The sequence below is a fragment of the Syngnathus acus genome, chromosome 2, assembly GCF_901709675.1.
Source record: "Syngnathus acus chromosome 2, fSynAcu1.2, whole genome shotgun sequence".
NCBI lineage: Eukaryota > Metazoa > Chordata > Actinopteri > Syngnathiformes > Syngnathidae > Syngnathus > Syngnathus acus.
Genome location: NC_051088.1, coordinates 16,203,228 through 16,217,060, shown reverse-complemented (window position 1 = coordinate 16,217,060; position 13,833 = coordinate 16,203,228). Strand labels below are relative to the sequence as shown.

The window sequence follows — 13,833 nt, the reverse complement described above, 5'->3', positions numbered from 1 at the left end:
TTTGTGTTCTCATCATTCAAGACTTCATCAAACACACTCACACTGATGATTGTGTAAAAGTAGAGTTGGGTAATTAAATGTTAATGATTCAGGTATGTCAGAACAATTTTTAAAAATTAAAAAAAATATTATAAACTTAACAACTGCCATAGCAGCATACTTTAGCTGAAAACAGCGAGAAGCACCTGTCCAAAAGCAGTCAGTATTGACTCTAAAGACTTTACTGACCCGGGTACCGATCATTTTTCAGAAAGATAACTTGAGCAGAATCATTGTCACTTTCTTTAGTGTATGACAAAAATGGTCCAAATAGAACATTGTTGCTGTGTTTCTACAGTACATACATATTTTGACAAATGGGACATTTTCCCAAGAGGAAGCACAGTTTTTGGAGGTTTATTCAGGTTATCGCTGAGGAAAAAATTAATTCTTTAAAATTCTGTAAAAAAACATACAGAAAATGAGCCAAAAAGAATTTTTTCCTCCCCCTCTTGAAAAATAAAACAGGGGGAAAAAACTGTCTGCCCTCCCTGTCCTACATTTTCTTAATACAAATAAATCTGCTACGTTTAAGTAATATGTAATATTCCTGTTTTTCTGAAGCAAACAGACGAGATTAATTAATGACTAACAATTATATAAACAGGCACCCTTATTCTAACATGCCAGCATAGACGTTTACTTAGCGGAGGGAGCCACACTGCCCCCTGCTGTGCATATACAGTACGTGCGGCTGACGCCATGTCCGAATGTTGAGGTCACATAATGTCACCCTTGTCAAATGAAATCAATGGGTTTTTTTTTTGTTTTTTTTTACTTATTCAATGTGTGTGCCTTTTGTGTGGCGTTGGGGGATACATGTTTGTGTTTGGGCATTTCATGCAGCTCTCTGCTACACTGATTGGCACGAGTAATTTGGTTGGTGATGAAATGCTACTTGGGCTAATGCAGTTGAACTGAGAAGACGCCATGTGTGCAGCCACTGAAACACCGACAGCATGAGGCAGATTTGCTGCTAAAATCGGCCAATATTCCTCAGCACAAAATATGCCATATACAAATATGTCTGTAATTGTTGATCCTTGGGGTGTTTTGATGAAAGCATGCCTGGGAACGCTTTGAAATTTGGGGCGTGCACAAATATATTCATTTAACCTGTATTTCTTGACAAATTATAAATTAAATTGTCTATTTTTCCAAAAATGCTGTCACCATAAGGATCCTACCATTCTGGGAGGTGCATATAAATATTTATTTATTAATGTCATGCGCAAGGTATCCCAGGGATGGGAAAACATGAGCCACGTTTGATTTCCATCCATCCATCCATCCATCCATCCATCCATCCATCCATCCATCCATCCATCCATCCATCCATCCATCCATCCATCCATCCATCCATCCATCCATCCATCCATCCTTCCATCCATCCATCCATCCATCCATCCAAAGCTGCTTCTCGTCACGAGGGTCACGGGTGTGCCAGAGCAAGTAGGCAGGGGACACCCTCAACTGGTCGCCACCCAATCACAGTGCACATAAGAGACAAACAACCACTCACACTCACAATTACACTTACGGACAATTTGGAGTGTTCAGTCGGCCTACCATGCATGTTTTTGGATTAAGGGAGGAAACCAGAGCACCCGGAGAAAACCCACGCATAATCATAAAATAAGAAAAGCACACAGGAAACAGTCCAGCCCCTCCCTTCTCTGTCTCCACCTCCCACTTCTTACAGCATCCTCCCCCTGCTGGTCCATCTGGTGTCGCGCTCTTACACATCCAGCATCATGGACGTCGTCAATCAGGTAAAAAAAAAAGATAATAACTAACATATTTCGTCCTATTCCTCTGCCCCGATTTTTTTATTTTATATTTATTTGGGTACCTATGCACGCTCGCACTCGTCCATTCGGCCGTTTTACGGGTGCATGACCAAGCCTGCCGCGTCCACGAAGACCAGTGCGCGTAAACCTTAACAGCGCACATTTAGTCGAGCTAGTTATTTTGGAATGCTGCTTTACGTGCACGACTATGAGCTGAAGTGACGTCATCCGGTCTTTTGTGTACTGTATATGTGCATTACTGCGGGGGAAGCAGAGGAGGATGCTGATGAAGAAGCATCCCCCTCCTGTTTGTTTTGTGTCACATGATGTTCACCGCTCGCGGTGACGTCACAATGTCGTGTCCTCAAGTTAACGGCACGTAGAAGGGTGGCCGCTGGAGATAGGATTGGTTAAGGGGCCGGCCGTGAGGGCCGTGAGTCAATACCCTAACAAACAGATCCCGAGACTATTAGTGTACCTACTGTCACCTCCTAACAACGTTAAAAGGATATCATATAATGTTATCGTCAAAAAAAAGAAAACAATTAAATGCTACAGCTCCCCTTCGACCAAATGTGAGGCAGTGCATTTTTCCCCACATAACGGGAAATAATACGATGTCCCTGCCAAAAGGTTTCGGTGCCATTAAATGCTGCAAAAAGTTGGCATAGCACTGCTTTTGTCATTGGATAACAAAGGATTGATGTCTCCCCCAGTTGGTGGCCCAGGGGCAGTTCAGGGTGCTGAAGGTTCCTCTGGGCTTTATCAAGATCCTACAGTGGGTCAGTTACACACACACACACATGCACGCGCGCACTTTGTATGAGACACACTATTTGTAATAATTGAGAATTGATTCCATCAGTTCTTCTCCATCTTGGCCTTCTCTACATGCGGAAGCTACTCTGGAATGCTGCGCATGTCCGTAGAGTGCAAGAACCGCACGGACAGTGACTTGAGCATCGAGGTCGAGTTTGAATATCCCTTCAGGTCAGGAAATGGGCCTTGAGTCCATCGATATTAACGTTTCCATCAATCACTTTGACACTCGTAAGAGAAGTCTACTGCAGATACAAAACACAAAGCAATCATCACTTTTATCACCAGCTGTTTAACGTTCAAAACATTGCATTGTTTTTTTATATCTTTAAAGAAAGATATAATTGTTGGTTCAAACAACTCGTTTATCTTAAAATATCACAGATCTCACACACAACTGATACATAGTTTCACTATTTACTTGTTTGTTATTATTGTCGTACAAAATATGTTTCAGCCTGTGCTACACATACACATGGGCATGAAGAGCAAGTAGCAGTGCTAATGTTAATAATAATATTATAATAATAATAATAAATAATAATAATAAATGATAATAATAATACATAAATGCCACTGTATTTTTAAGTGCTAATATTAACACTATTTTTTATCTTTTTCTTTTGGCTTTTAATACTACTGTTATTGCTAATGTTGATTCTGATATCATTTTAAATTTTTCTGTGTTTGAATGTGTGTGTGTGTCAGATTGCATCACGTGTACTTTGACGCCCCCACTTGTAACGGTGGCAACACGGAGCGTCTCTTCCTGGTAGGCGACTACTCCTCCTCGGCGGAATTTTTTGTGACGATCGGCGTATTCGCCTTCTTGTATGCCACGGCAGCACTCAGTGTCTACGTCTTCTTCTTTGACAAGTACAAGGAAAACAACAAGGGCCCACTCGTGGTGAGTGTGTGTGTATTCATGTTAATGACTGGAGGCTACAACAAGTTTAATGCTAACATTTGTCCTAATAATGCTAAAAGTAATGATATCTTTAATGCAAATATTAATGGTAATGTCAATACAATACAATACAATACAATACAATACAATACAATACATCTTTAGGCACATGGCGCTTTCACAATGGCTTTCGCCATAACAAAACACTTTACAAAATCTTATAAGCTAAAATAACAATACAACAGAAAATATCAGAAAAAAACGTTATCAATCACACAAACATAACAACTAACACTCCATACATGGTTCCTACGCTACTGAGGTTTCATCAGTGCGTTAAAGGCGTCTGCTACAGCTAAGTTTGAAAATTAAACAATCAGCTGCAGTGTCCATTGACAAATAGAAGGATTAAGAAAGGATGCAACCAACAAGCACAAGAATTCGCTCCTACGAGAAATGTCAAGGCCAAAATGCTGAAAAGGTCCACCAAGGGTCCACAGCTTGTACAAAAGAAAAACACATGACAAAGAATAACAAGACTCAGTTGCTTTAGTCGAGACGCAAAGTAGTTGTGACTGGTCTGGAAACGTTTTGAATATGAAAGTGGGCGAGGTGATGACATGTGACCGACTTATGTGTATTTTATAGGACCTTGGCGTGAGCGCTGTATTCGCCTTTATGTGGCTAGTGAGCTCAGCGGCATGGGCCAAGGGTTTGTCTGATGTCAAGACAGCCACAGACCCAGATCAGGTCATCACTTTGATGACCGCCTGCGACGCTGAGGAGAACCGATGTCGTGAAGTCCACGACCCCGTCATGTCTGGACTCAACACGTCTGTGGTGAGCAATGACAGATAACAACTGTGAAAGCTAATGATAGCTGACAGCCATAAATGATATCTACTGACAGCTCACAACTGCCAACAACACTCGCTACCTCTAATGACCTCTAGTGATCACTAACAACCACTAATAACAGCTAACAACCATTGATGACATCTTAAGACGGTTAGTGACCAACAACAATGAGTAATGACGGCTAACAGTTTGTACGGCCACTAATGACAAAAAACGGTAACTAACAACAGCTGACGACAACATAATTATTAGTTAATTATTATAATTAATTAATCATTAATTAATTATTACCACTGCTAGCAATATTGCTGTACATTTTTTTTAAATTATTGTTTATTTATATATTTTGTTAAGATGTTAACTACAGCTAACAACCAGCAGTGACCTCCATTATGTTACGTCTCGTCCCCAGCCGTGTTACTATGTGTCTAGGTTGTCATGGTTTCTGTCTGTCTGTGTACTCGCCCCTCCCTTCCTGTGTCAACTCACAAACCATGTACTAATCACAGTCACCTGCCCTCTCGTTACCTGTCTCGTATTTAAGTCCTGTCTGCGTGTCACTCCCTTTCGGGTTATTGTTGTCTACTGTCTTGCTGTTGTCATGTCCTGCTGTCTTCTTGTTTCACGTCCCGGTCAGTCAGTCAAGTTATTGTTTGTTAAGTCATGTCAGTTTGCCTAATAATTAATGGTGGCTGGTGGTCTCTCGCGACACCACTAGTTACCGATAGCATCTGCTAACAAGTAGTAGTGACCTATTGCTGATGTAGGCTACCTGTATTGACCACTAACAATGGCTGACAACCGCTAGCGACAGCTAACACCCACGAGTAACTGTGTGCAGGCATTCGGCTTCATCAATTTGGTTCTATGGGTGGGAAATCTGTGGTTCGTCTTCAAGGAGACTGGCATCATTGCCCCGTTCATGAGAGCTCCACCTGCTCAGGAGAAACCCCCCACTGACGCTATCGCACCTGGCGGCTATGAGCAGGATCCTTACGCCAGTAACCAGGGGGGCTACCAGCCTGACTACAACCAGCAGGGTTACAACCAGGTCAGATACAACCCTCTGTAGAACATCCAGATGAGGTCGAATATAATAAGACTTTGTTCATGTTCCATGGTGATGTTTGCAGGGAGCAGAGCAGGGAGCGCCCACCTCCTTCTCAAATCAGATGTGAGCTGACGGGAAGCTGGTGAGTTCTCCGGGAAGTTACACTAAACTGTGATCAAACTCCAAATTATGGTGAAAATTATGTTCTCAATGCCCATTGGCTCTTGCCAATGAGGGACCATCTGGAAACTCAGGGACGGACAAACGATGCCCACTTCAAATCACGTAACTTTGTTGTGTTTTACCTTCACAGGAAGCAACGGAAGCGAATGCCTGCCTCTTACCTTCCCACAATGCAACACACCCAAATGTTTGTGAGGGGCTAATCTGGAGCTCCGATGTTCACTTTGAACATACTGTAAAGATATGAGGTCAAAGCTGACAAACTAACAAACAAATGAAAATATTATGGTTGTGACATGTTTGCCAATTACATAACCAAACTAAATAAATGAATAAATAAATATATATATGCCGCACGAAAATATGCAAATCCTTTGGAATGACCTGGATTTCTGCTTAAATTGGTCATAATATGTCGGATGATCTTTATCCGTCTAACAACAATAGACATACAATACTATACAGATTGTTTTTTGCAGAGGCAATGCTGCTTCACAAGAGCTAAATAAAATCAAATGTATGTTTTTTTACAGGGTATGGCAGCTTTAACGCACACTTCCAATGTCATGATATTGATTCCAATTTTAGTTGGCTGACTCTTGACTCCGATATTCTCATTGGGAATTATTCTTGCGGTTCACATACTTTCTCCACCGCGCACTGTAAACATACAAGATGTGTCCAAGAAACACATATTGTTGTGTGATATTAGTTTAAGTGGACACTTGTTTGATGTTCTGTCTGAAATGACGATCCCAGCACATTTCATGACCACCTTAAGCAGAAATCTAGGTCATTCCAAAGGGTTCATTTACTTTTTTTTGCAACTTTATGGAGTATTGTACATTGTTCTTCCGCTTCGAAAATCTGCAAGCCTGTAGATGCCACAAGACGGCAAAGCACTTTTTTTTTTTTATAGACAAGGTTATGGTCTGACTAAAAATGAAGCGCCTCGCTTCTCCAACACAGTTTGTTGCCACCCAGATGCTAGAAGATGGTTCCAAAACAATTTTTTTAATGCAGACATGGATTTGGCCTGTGCACAAAAAGGGTTTCAACAATTAATTAAAGAGAGAGCACATTTGCAAATGCTGAACTACGATTACGCGGAGGTTCACTGTCTGTATATTCACATATATTTATTTGAAGCTATTCCTGAATACCTTATATATCGTACTGACTTTTTTTCTCCACGTTTATCTGTAGTGACCATCCCGCGTTTACACACCTAAACCGGAATAAAACTAATTTCAAACCTAAAACCGCAAGCATTTTTAATCAAGTCAGAAGCTTCCTTGTTGTAGTTTTTAGTGACTCAGCAGAAATGATAATAAAAACAGTTAGGAGGCTACCTTAAGTGGCTAGTTTAGCTTCTTGGCTGCTAATCTTTTGGCCTTGCTAATGTTTCCACGCACACAAAGTGGATCAAACCATCAATCTTGTGATGGCCATTTCTGCTGACAATCACTTTACCCATTCAGCCAATCAGCAACCATCCTTGTGGATGTTTGTGTTGTACAGAAATTTACAGTTGTGTTTGTGTGTGAGTGTGTGTGTGTACCTGTCTTGCTCTCCTTAACAGTTTTGTTCCCTTCCTCTTGCTCTATGTTCTGACTCCAGATTGAGATGACTATAGACATAGGTATGCCTTATTGCGTTGGTTTGCCCGTTGCAGTGGTCATGTCTTTGAGTTTACCATATTGGATGCGGCAGATCTGTATTAGTTCTTGGACAAGGTTCAATTCCTATGATTAGGTTCTTGTCTCAACTAGTCTAGGGACAAAGTTGTAATCTTGGTTAATTGTTGTTATATTCATCATTTGTCCATAGCATTAGCTATGAATCTGGTCAATTCTTCTGTCAGTTTCTTTATTATGGGCAAATAAAATGGAAAAAAGACATTGTTCAGTCATAATCCCAAGAGACCTGGCTTTGAGTGTATAATCGGTTGCTAGCTCTCCAAGCAGCACAAGAATGGGGCATCTTCACCCGTTAACTTCACGTTGCCCCATTCAATATAGTCGCAAAATGGATGTGCAATCCAACACTTAGTATGGTGTGTATGTTTTAGATGGCGCAATGAAAATGATGACAATGGTGATGATGTACGTGTAATTTGTTGTTATGCCGCTCCCCCTGCTGTGTTTATCCAATGGAATGATTCAATAAACAACAAAACAAAGCAATTGTGTGGCGTGTTTGGGGCGAACACACAAATGAAAATCTCATTTTGTGGTGTTGCCAAGGCAACTCCAAATGACTCACTTGCGTCACCAACCAATACGCCTGACAAGTTTCTCTTCCAGAGAGAAGATTCCAGTCCTGACAAACGGCTCTTGTTCAAATAGGTCCTGAAGAATGGGCTCTGGCAGGAGAGAAGGAACTAGTCCTGAAAGAAAGCTCTTGTCCCGAGAAAAGGTCACAGTCCTAACACAAGATATTTGCGATGAGAGAACATTTTAATTCCAAGAGAGGGTTCAAGTCTTGAGACAAGGATTCCCTTATAAAATAAGATGCAAGACCGAACTTTATCCAAAAATATAATTATATTCCCAAGCAAGGGTTCAAATCTTAAGAGAAAGTATTCATGGTCAGTGAAGGTTCTCGTTATGAGAGAACGTTCAAGGCTTGAAAGAAGTCCCAGCGGGTTTAGATTAAGAGATGTTCTTATAAAACTCTTTAAGACTCTTCTGTGAGAAAGCACTAAACAAATAAAATTTACTTGAGAGAAGATGGTCATTGCAAAAGACTAGTCCTGAATAAAGACTTTCTCTCTCTCTGTCTCTGTCTCTGTCTCTCTCTCTCTCTCTCTCTCTCTCTCTCTCTCTCTGCTCTCCCATCATTCTCCCTCTTTTCTGTCTTCCTCCTGTCCCCATCCACTCGCTCATCAATCCCATCCTCTTCCTCTCTCTCGCTCTAATTACTCGCTCCTGCCTCTCGCTCTCTCTCTACCTCATCTAGCTTTTCGCTCTCCTTCCCCGTCTCTCTCACCCCCCCTTCCCTACATAGCCACCTCGTTGTTGTTGGATTTTCGTGCGTGTTCAGTGGTCAGAATGGCGTCGCTTGGCCTCCTACTGCTCAGTGCCGCACTGCTCCACGCCGCTCAGGTAGGCACTATCGTGACTTTGCTCTGATCCAGCGTGATGCTCCACCGGCTGCTTCCAGTTTGTTACTTTTTATTATTTTATGACCGCCATTTTGTGGAAACTGCGCGTTTGTGTGTGCGTGTATGCTGACGAATATTGCGTTTGAGCTCCTGGTCACCATAGTGACAAGAGGCAGTAGCCCATGGCAACAAGACTTTACAGTCTCCTGGAGTGTGTGCGTGTCTGCATGTGTGAATAAAGATGATGATGACAAACAAGGTATAATTTTAAGTGTAAATACAGGATGAGTTTTGATTTGCTTAGTAGAAAAGAATACATCTAATGAATTAGAAGCAGCACTGTGGATTAGTGGTAAGAGCAGTGTACTGCAAAGCAAATTTTTGTTCTGAGCAGGCTTCAGGTACAGCGACGCTGGAGTGAAGTGATAAAAAATAAACGAGAGCTGACGGTTGGCGATGTATTTTTATTGGTCTGATGGCAAACAACCTTTGTCAGTGTGCACTTGCAGCTCGCATAGGAGTCGGCCGTCAGAACCCGTTGGCCTACGACGATGACCGTGATGAGATGATGTCACATCCGGCCTACTACCGGTCAGGTGGCTGGAGTGGGCCCAGCTTGGAGCAGGCCCTTCAACGATTGGTGGAGAGGGCTCAGAGACGGGAGCAGGAGGAGGAGCAGCGAACAGGTTGGACCATGACATCACATGTACTTTCCGGTGGCAAAAATCCTGGCATCCTTGTTAAACAAACATTATGAAATGTCCTCTTATGATAAATATTCATGTGACATTGGCAATCCAATTGAGTCTGTCACTTTCACGTAGCGTCCTTGGCATCTTTGCTTCGCCTCCTCGCCCAAGCTGGGGCTGCCCAATTGGTTGCTCCTGGGGATGTACAGCTGGGAGAAGGGGATTTCCAGGGCCAGAACCAGGGCCGAGGTCCAAGTCGGGGGAGGCCCCCTGCGGCCTGGTGGACACCTCAGGTGCTTCAGGCCCTGCTAGACAGGTGATGGGATGGCCCTATGAAGGACATATTGTAGGATGTAATGAATACGAATACAGCAATATTCAGATAATAATTCAAAATTCCACAGACTTACTGAGATGTCTTTGCAAACTATTTTCTAAACTCTTTACAGACTATTTTCTAAAGAGTCTTTGCAGACTGGCTGGACTCTCAAAGGAGTCTTTGGAAATTGGTTGTGGAGTTTCTAGACTAGAGCGTTTTTATAGACTCATTGGACTCTCTAAAAAGTATTCTTTTGATTTTTCTTCAAGATTAAAAACTGACATGTGATTGGCAGGGTGGAGCCACAAGTAGGTGGAGCCCAGGCGGCAAAGACAAGGCTTGATCGATTTCGGGGTGATGACTACGAAGACATCAGCGATGACGATTTGAGGTACGTACGCAATGAAGAGCCAAATGAAAGCCAAGCAACTCTCATCACATGATCCCACCTCCTCAGACGTCTACTTGCCAGGATCCTTCCAATCCTCAAACCCGACTATGCCCCCTCCAACCGGCGCACACGGCGGGATCTGTCTGTCACAGAGACCGCTGGAAGCGCCCACAAGAGAAGCCGCCGCTCCCTTGGTGATGATGCCTTGCCACCATCCGGCAACGAACCACTGCTCAGGGTGAAGAGGCTGGATGAGGATGAAGAGGACGGGCAGCAACTTGACACGGTGGCTAACGTGCAACATGGCGCCCGACGCCGGAGAGCCGCTCGGAACCACGTGCTGCTTCACCAGATTGTCAACCACATGAGGAAGTAGGAAAGGGAATGTTGGAAGTGGTGTTGAGCAGATTCATCTTTATTGTCATGAACATATGCCTATTCAAGAAATGTCCTCATCATAGGGTCATTGCAAAATGTTACTATATCGGTGGGAAAGTTCTTAAATGAAGCCTGATTATCGGTAGGTGTGTATCCCACTTCAATCATTAACAGGACCAGCGGGGGGGGGTTACTTTTAACACACCCCACACAATAAAACAATCAAGAGTCCTCTTTAACAAGTTGGCCTTTGCTGAATTTGATCAAAAGTAAAAAAAAAAAACTCAATTACAAAGAAATATCTAAACCACACCACAGAATAATCTGGATCATCTTCAAAGATATCCGCCAATCAGGCTTTTACTGAAAAAAAAAGCTCATATTAGGCCAATTATATTTGTCTACCCCTCCTTAGTCATTGAAAAGATCAGGTCTGAAAAAAGTCATCTTGACATGCCCCACACGACAGGATAATAGCTCCAGCCTAACCACCTGGCCACGGCTGCCTCATCGTATTGTCATTTGTGTCGTTGTATGGATGGAGGTCAAGTTCAAAGTGGCACCACCAAGAACATCATTCAAAGCTCTGTGATTATTTCCTTCCAGTTGTGTTTGTGCACTCCAGCTTGTCATGTGACCACAAGTGTGCATGCCTACATGGCACAATGTAATCAAAAGTAATAATAAAGTTCAAATCGTTAACCATGTTTCAATTTCAGTCAACTTCACTCAATTTTCTTTCCCATTCTCCAAGCCTGCTCCTTTTTTTAGGTCATCGCGGCTGGTAAAGGAAGCTGGTTGTATTGTATTTGTCTTTCACCGGCAATGACATTGTTCCATATTGTTTGTATTCCAGCAATCACTACACTGTCTGTCTGTTTTTTAAAATGATGGACAGGCAAAATTTACTGACGTGCCCAACCCTAATCAAAACACAATTTTTATGGAAACGTGATGCACACTGTTGCTACACTAAGGCAAGGTACACAGTGGTTTTTGTTTAAGGTGAGAGCGCTCATACAAAGAGGAAAAAAAAAAGAGTTTGTTTTTACGGAAAATACACTGAAGAAAGATCAGACGTGAAACAAGCTATGCTAACGGTTATCTTGTGTGGTCACTCCTTAACACACTCCACACCACTGGTAGCGAACTAACTACGCTAACTGCTAAACACTTGACATGCTTGAACACAATGAGGTCATGAATAACAGTTCCATCTTTCGTTGTGTCTTCAGCACATCATGATGATGCCATTGTGATGATGATGTCATTGTCTGAGAAGGACGACAAGTCACACGATGTCTACGCTGACATCAGCAGTCCTGTAGTCACTGCAACACACACACACAAATACCATAAACACACACCAAACACAAACCAAAAATATACTCAATACGATATACTATAATATATTCAATCAATATATTCATACTCAATCAAACATACACACAGACAAATAAACATGATATTCACACACAAATACATACACACAGTCAAAAACACAAAATGGGTCACACAGACACACATTCACAAACATACATGAACAAATAAACGGAAACACGATACACAGGCGCTAGGTCAGCTTGTTCCTTCAGACCTGCCACAACTATGTGCACGAACGCACCTTCCTTGCCAAGCGGTGGCAGCAGGGCATCTTGTCTGTTAGCCAGCACAAATGCTAGCGTGGACAAGATGGCGGCGTCCAAAACGCCAAGGATGGCTAGGATAAAAGCCCAGTGGATCGAGCAGTTCCCCGACGAGAAGCTGCCCACCTGGGTGCAACACACAAATACACACGCCACAGTTAATCGCTGACCATCTCGCATCGAGCCGAGTCTCGAATCACTCACAGAGTCACCGCACAGGACTCTCATCTCCGGACTCTCCCATGAGTCGGGGAATAGCAGACACGCTAATGCCAAGCAGAACCCTGAATGCAGAGATGGGAAAAAGTTACATATGCGCAACTCTAACTATGAGTCTGAAAATTGGCAACTTAAGTCTGACTCGAGTCAAGTCATGTGATTCAAAGTCAGAGCCAACGAGAAGCAATCATACCTGCTGTGAGCTGCAGCCAGGCGCAGATTTTGTAGACGGTGGCGGCGCTGCAGAAACGGAAGAGGCACAGACAAACCACGCTGGTCCAAACTGCCCACAGGGATATGCCCACCAGAACCGCCACTGACTGGAAGGACGGCAGAGGGGACAGACTGGACAGACGGCCGCGGCAATCTGGAACGGGCCGGTCCGACTCCAGACACACCTGGGAGGGTGCACAGAAAAGAAATTATGTTTAGCGCTCAGTGTTTGTTGTCTATGTAACAATCGTACCAATATTAAACAACTGTGAAGACCAGGGATTCGGGGCATTCATCATTCCAAATGAAAAGATGCAGTTTGGAATCACCTCAAACAATCCGAGGGTTCCAGCGGGCGGGGATGGCCCCGTCCCCAGGTGCCGCACGTCGCCGGTTCCGATCCAGGATGGCTGCACCAGGATAACCACCTGGATGATGGCGAAGCATAGCGTGCACACGGCCCAAAGCGCACCCACCGCGCGGGCGCTGCGCACAAACTCCGTCTGGTACAGGCGGGACAGGTCGCCCAAGTCGGGCGTCGCTGCCGACGCCATGACCGCGCTAACGTGTCACGGGACTCCTCAGCTTTCCTTGGAGGTTTTGAGAAAAAAAATCACAGAATGGAGGACACATTACTCGTATGATAATTTCTCTCTTTTTAATTCACCCAGGCCGATGTCGCCTGGCGTCAATGTCAATACACGTTATTAATTTTCATTGGCATGCTTCAATGATCGCGATTTGGGGTGCAAGTGATGATCCAAACGGTGCAAAGCCGACACAAGCGCGGGGAGGACACGCACATTCCACAATTATTGAATGAGCTCAGATTCGAACCTAGAATCTCTGCATTGTGAGGCAAACCTGTTACCCAATTCGCATCGTGCCGCCTCGCTTTCGCACAAAAAACGACGTTCATTTTATTTATAGCGCTCAAATGGGAAGCAGTCTTGCTAGAGTATATATCCACGATTTTTTCAATAAAAACTGCAATTTCGCCAGCATTGCGTGACGCCATCACCGGCATTGATTTTTGCTTTAGACTTGAAAACCAACCTGCAGCAGCTTCGCACGCAGGCGGGCCAAGAGAGACGAGGACGGAGGCGCGTTCCAGCCGTGTCCAACAGCGCGCGTGTCCGCCAGCCAGGGATGAGGAGGCAGTGACTCTACAACACAGCGACGCCCGGAGGCGGAACGAGGAACTTTAGCGGTGGAGCGCTATCGG

At 43.6% G+C, this 13,833-nt stretch overlaps 3 protein-coding genes across 3 annotated transcripts; 2 read left to right on the top strand and 1 right to left on the bottom strand.

Moving 5' to 3' along the window:
- Positions 1-1,636: 1,636 nt before the first annotated feature.
- LOC119115951 (synaptophysin-like) lies at positions 1,637-6,338 on the top strand. The gene is made up of 8 exons (XM_037240917.1): positions 1,637-1,811; positions 2,546-2,611; positions 2,695-2,819; positions 3,357-3,555; positions 4,204-4,395; positions 5,255-5,464; positions 5,547-5,606; positions 5,778-6,338. The coding sequence occupies exons 1-7, from the start codon at positions 1,794-1,796 to the stop codon at positions 5,589-5,591; spliced, it is 855 nt and encodes a 284-aa protein (XP_037096812.1). The 5' UTR covers positions 1,637-1,793; the 3' UTR covers positions 5,592-5,606; positions 5,778-6,338.
- A 2,258-nt stretch (positions 6,339-8,596) lies between these two features.
- Positions 8,597-10,896, top strand: pcsk1nl (proprotein convertase subtilisin/kexin type 1 inhibitor, like). The gene is made up of 5 exons (XM_037240929.1): positions 8,597-8,754; positions 9,250-9,439; positions 9,578-9,758; positions 10,057-10,152; positions 10,219-10,896. The coding sequence occupies exons 1-5, from the start codon at positions 8,701-8,703 to the stop codon at positions 10,526-10,528; spliced, it is 831 nt and encodes a 276-aa protein (XP_037096824.1). The 5' UTR covers positions 8,597-8,700; the 3' UTR covers positions 10,529-10,896.
- On the bottom strand, positions 10,552-13,758 carry lhfpl4b (LHFPL tetraspan subfamily member 4b). The gene is made up of 6 exons (XM_037240941.1): positions 13,665-13,758; positions 12,938-13,198; positions 12,589-12,793; positions 12,381-12,460; positions 12,155-12,302; positions 10,552-11,861 (listed from the first exon to the last, which is right to left on the bottom strand). Exons 2-6 carry the CDS (start codon positions 13,160-13,162, stop codon positions 11,833-11,835), a joined length of 687 nt encoding a protein of 228 aa, XP_037096836.1. The 5' UTR covers positions 13,163-13,198; positions 13,665-13,758; the 3' UTR covers positions 10,552-11,832.
- Between the last annotated feature and the right edge of the window lie 75 nt (positions 13,759-13,833).

What these genes read in the sequence shown, in the direction of transcription:
- lhfpl4b (XM_037240941.1), bottom strand. Translation starts at nt 13,162, where the DNA reads ATGGCGTCGGCAGCGACGCCCGACTTGGGCGACCTGTCCCGCCTGTAC. An exon ending in CTGGCTGCAGCTCACAGCAG is followed by an intron (nt 12,461 to 12,588) that starts GTATGATTGCTT and finishes CTCTGCATTCAG; the next exon opens with GGTTCTGCTTGGCATTAGCG. An exon ending in GAGTCCTGTGCGGTGACTCT is followed by an intron (nt 12,303 to 12,380) that starts GTGAGTGATTCG and finishes TGTTGCACCCAG; the next exon opens with GTGGGCAGCTTCTCGTCGGG.
- pcsk1nl (XM_037240929.1), top strand. Translation starts at nt 8,701, where the DNA reads ATGGCGTCGCTTGGCCTCCTACTGCTCAGTGCCGCACTGCTCCACGCC. An exon ending in CACTGCTCCACGCCGCTCAG is followed by an intron (nt 8,755 to 9,249) that starts GTAGGCACTATC and finishes AACCTTTGTCAG; the next exon opens with TGTGCACTTGCAGCTCGCAT. An exon ending in GGAGGAGGAGCAGCGAACAG is followed by an intron (nt 9,440 to 9,577) that starts GTTGGACCATGA and finishes ACTTTCACGTAG; the next exon opens with CGTCCTTGGCATCTTTGCTT.
- LOC119115951 (XM_037240917.1), top strand. An exon ending in TTATCAAGATCCTACAGTGG is followed by an intron (nt 2,612 to 2,694) that starts GTCAGTTACACA and finishes TGATTCCATCAG; the next exon opens with TTCTTCTCCATCTTGGCCTT. An exon ending in GAGTTTGAATATCCCTTCAG is followed by an intron (nt 2,820 to 3,356) that starts GTCAGGAAATGG and finishes TGTGTGTGTCAG; the next exon opens with ATTGCATCACGTGTACTTTG.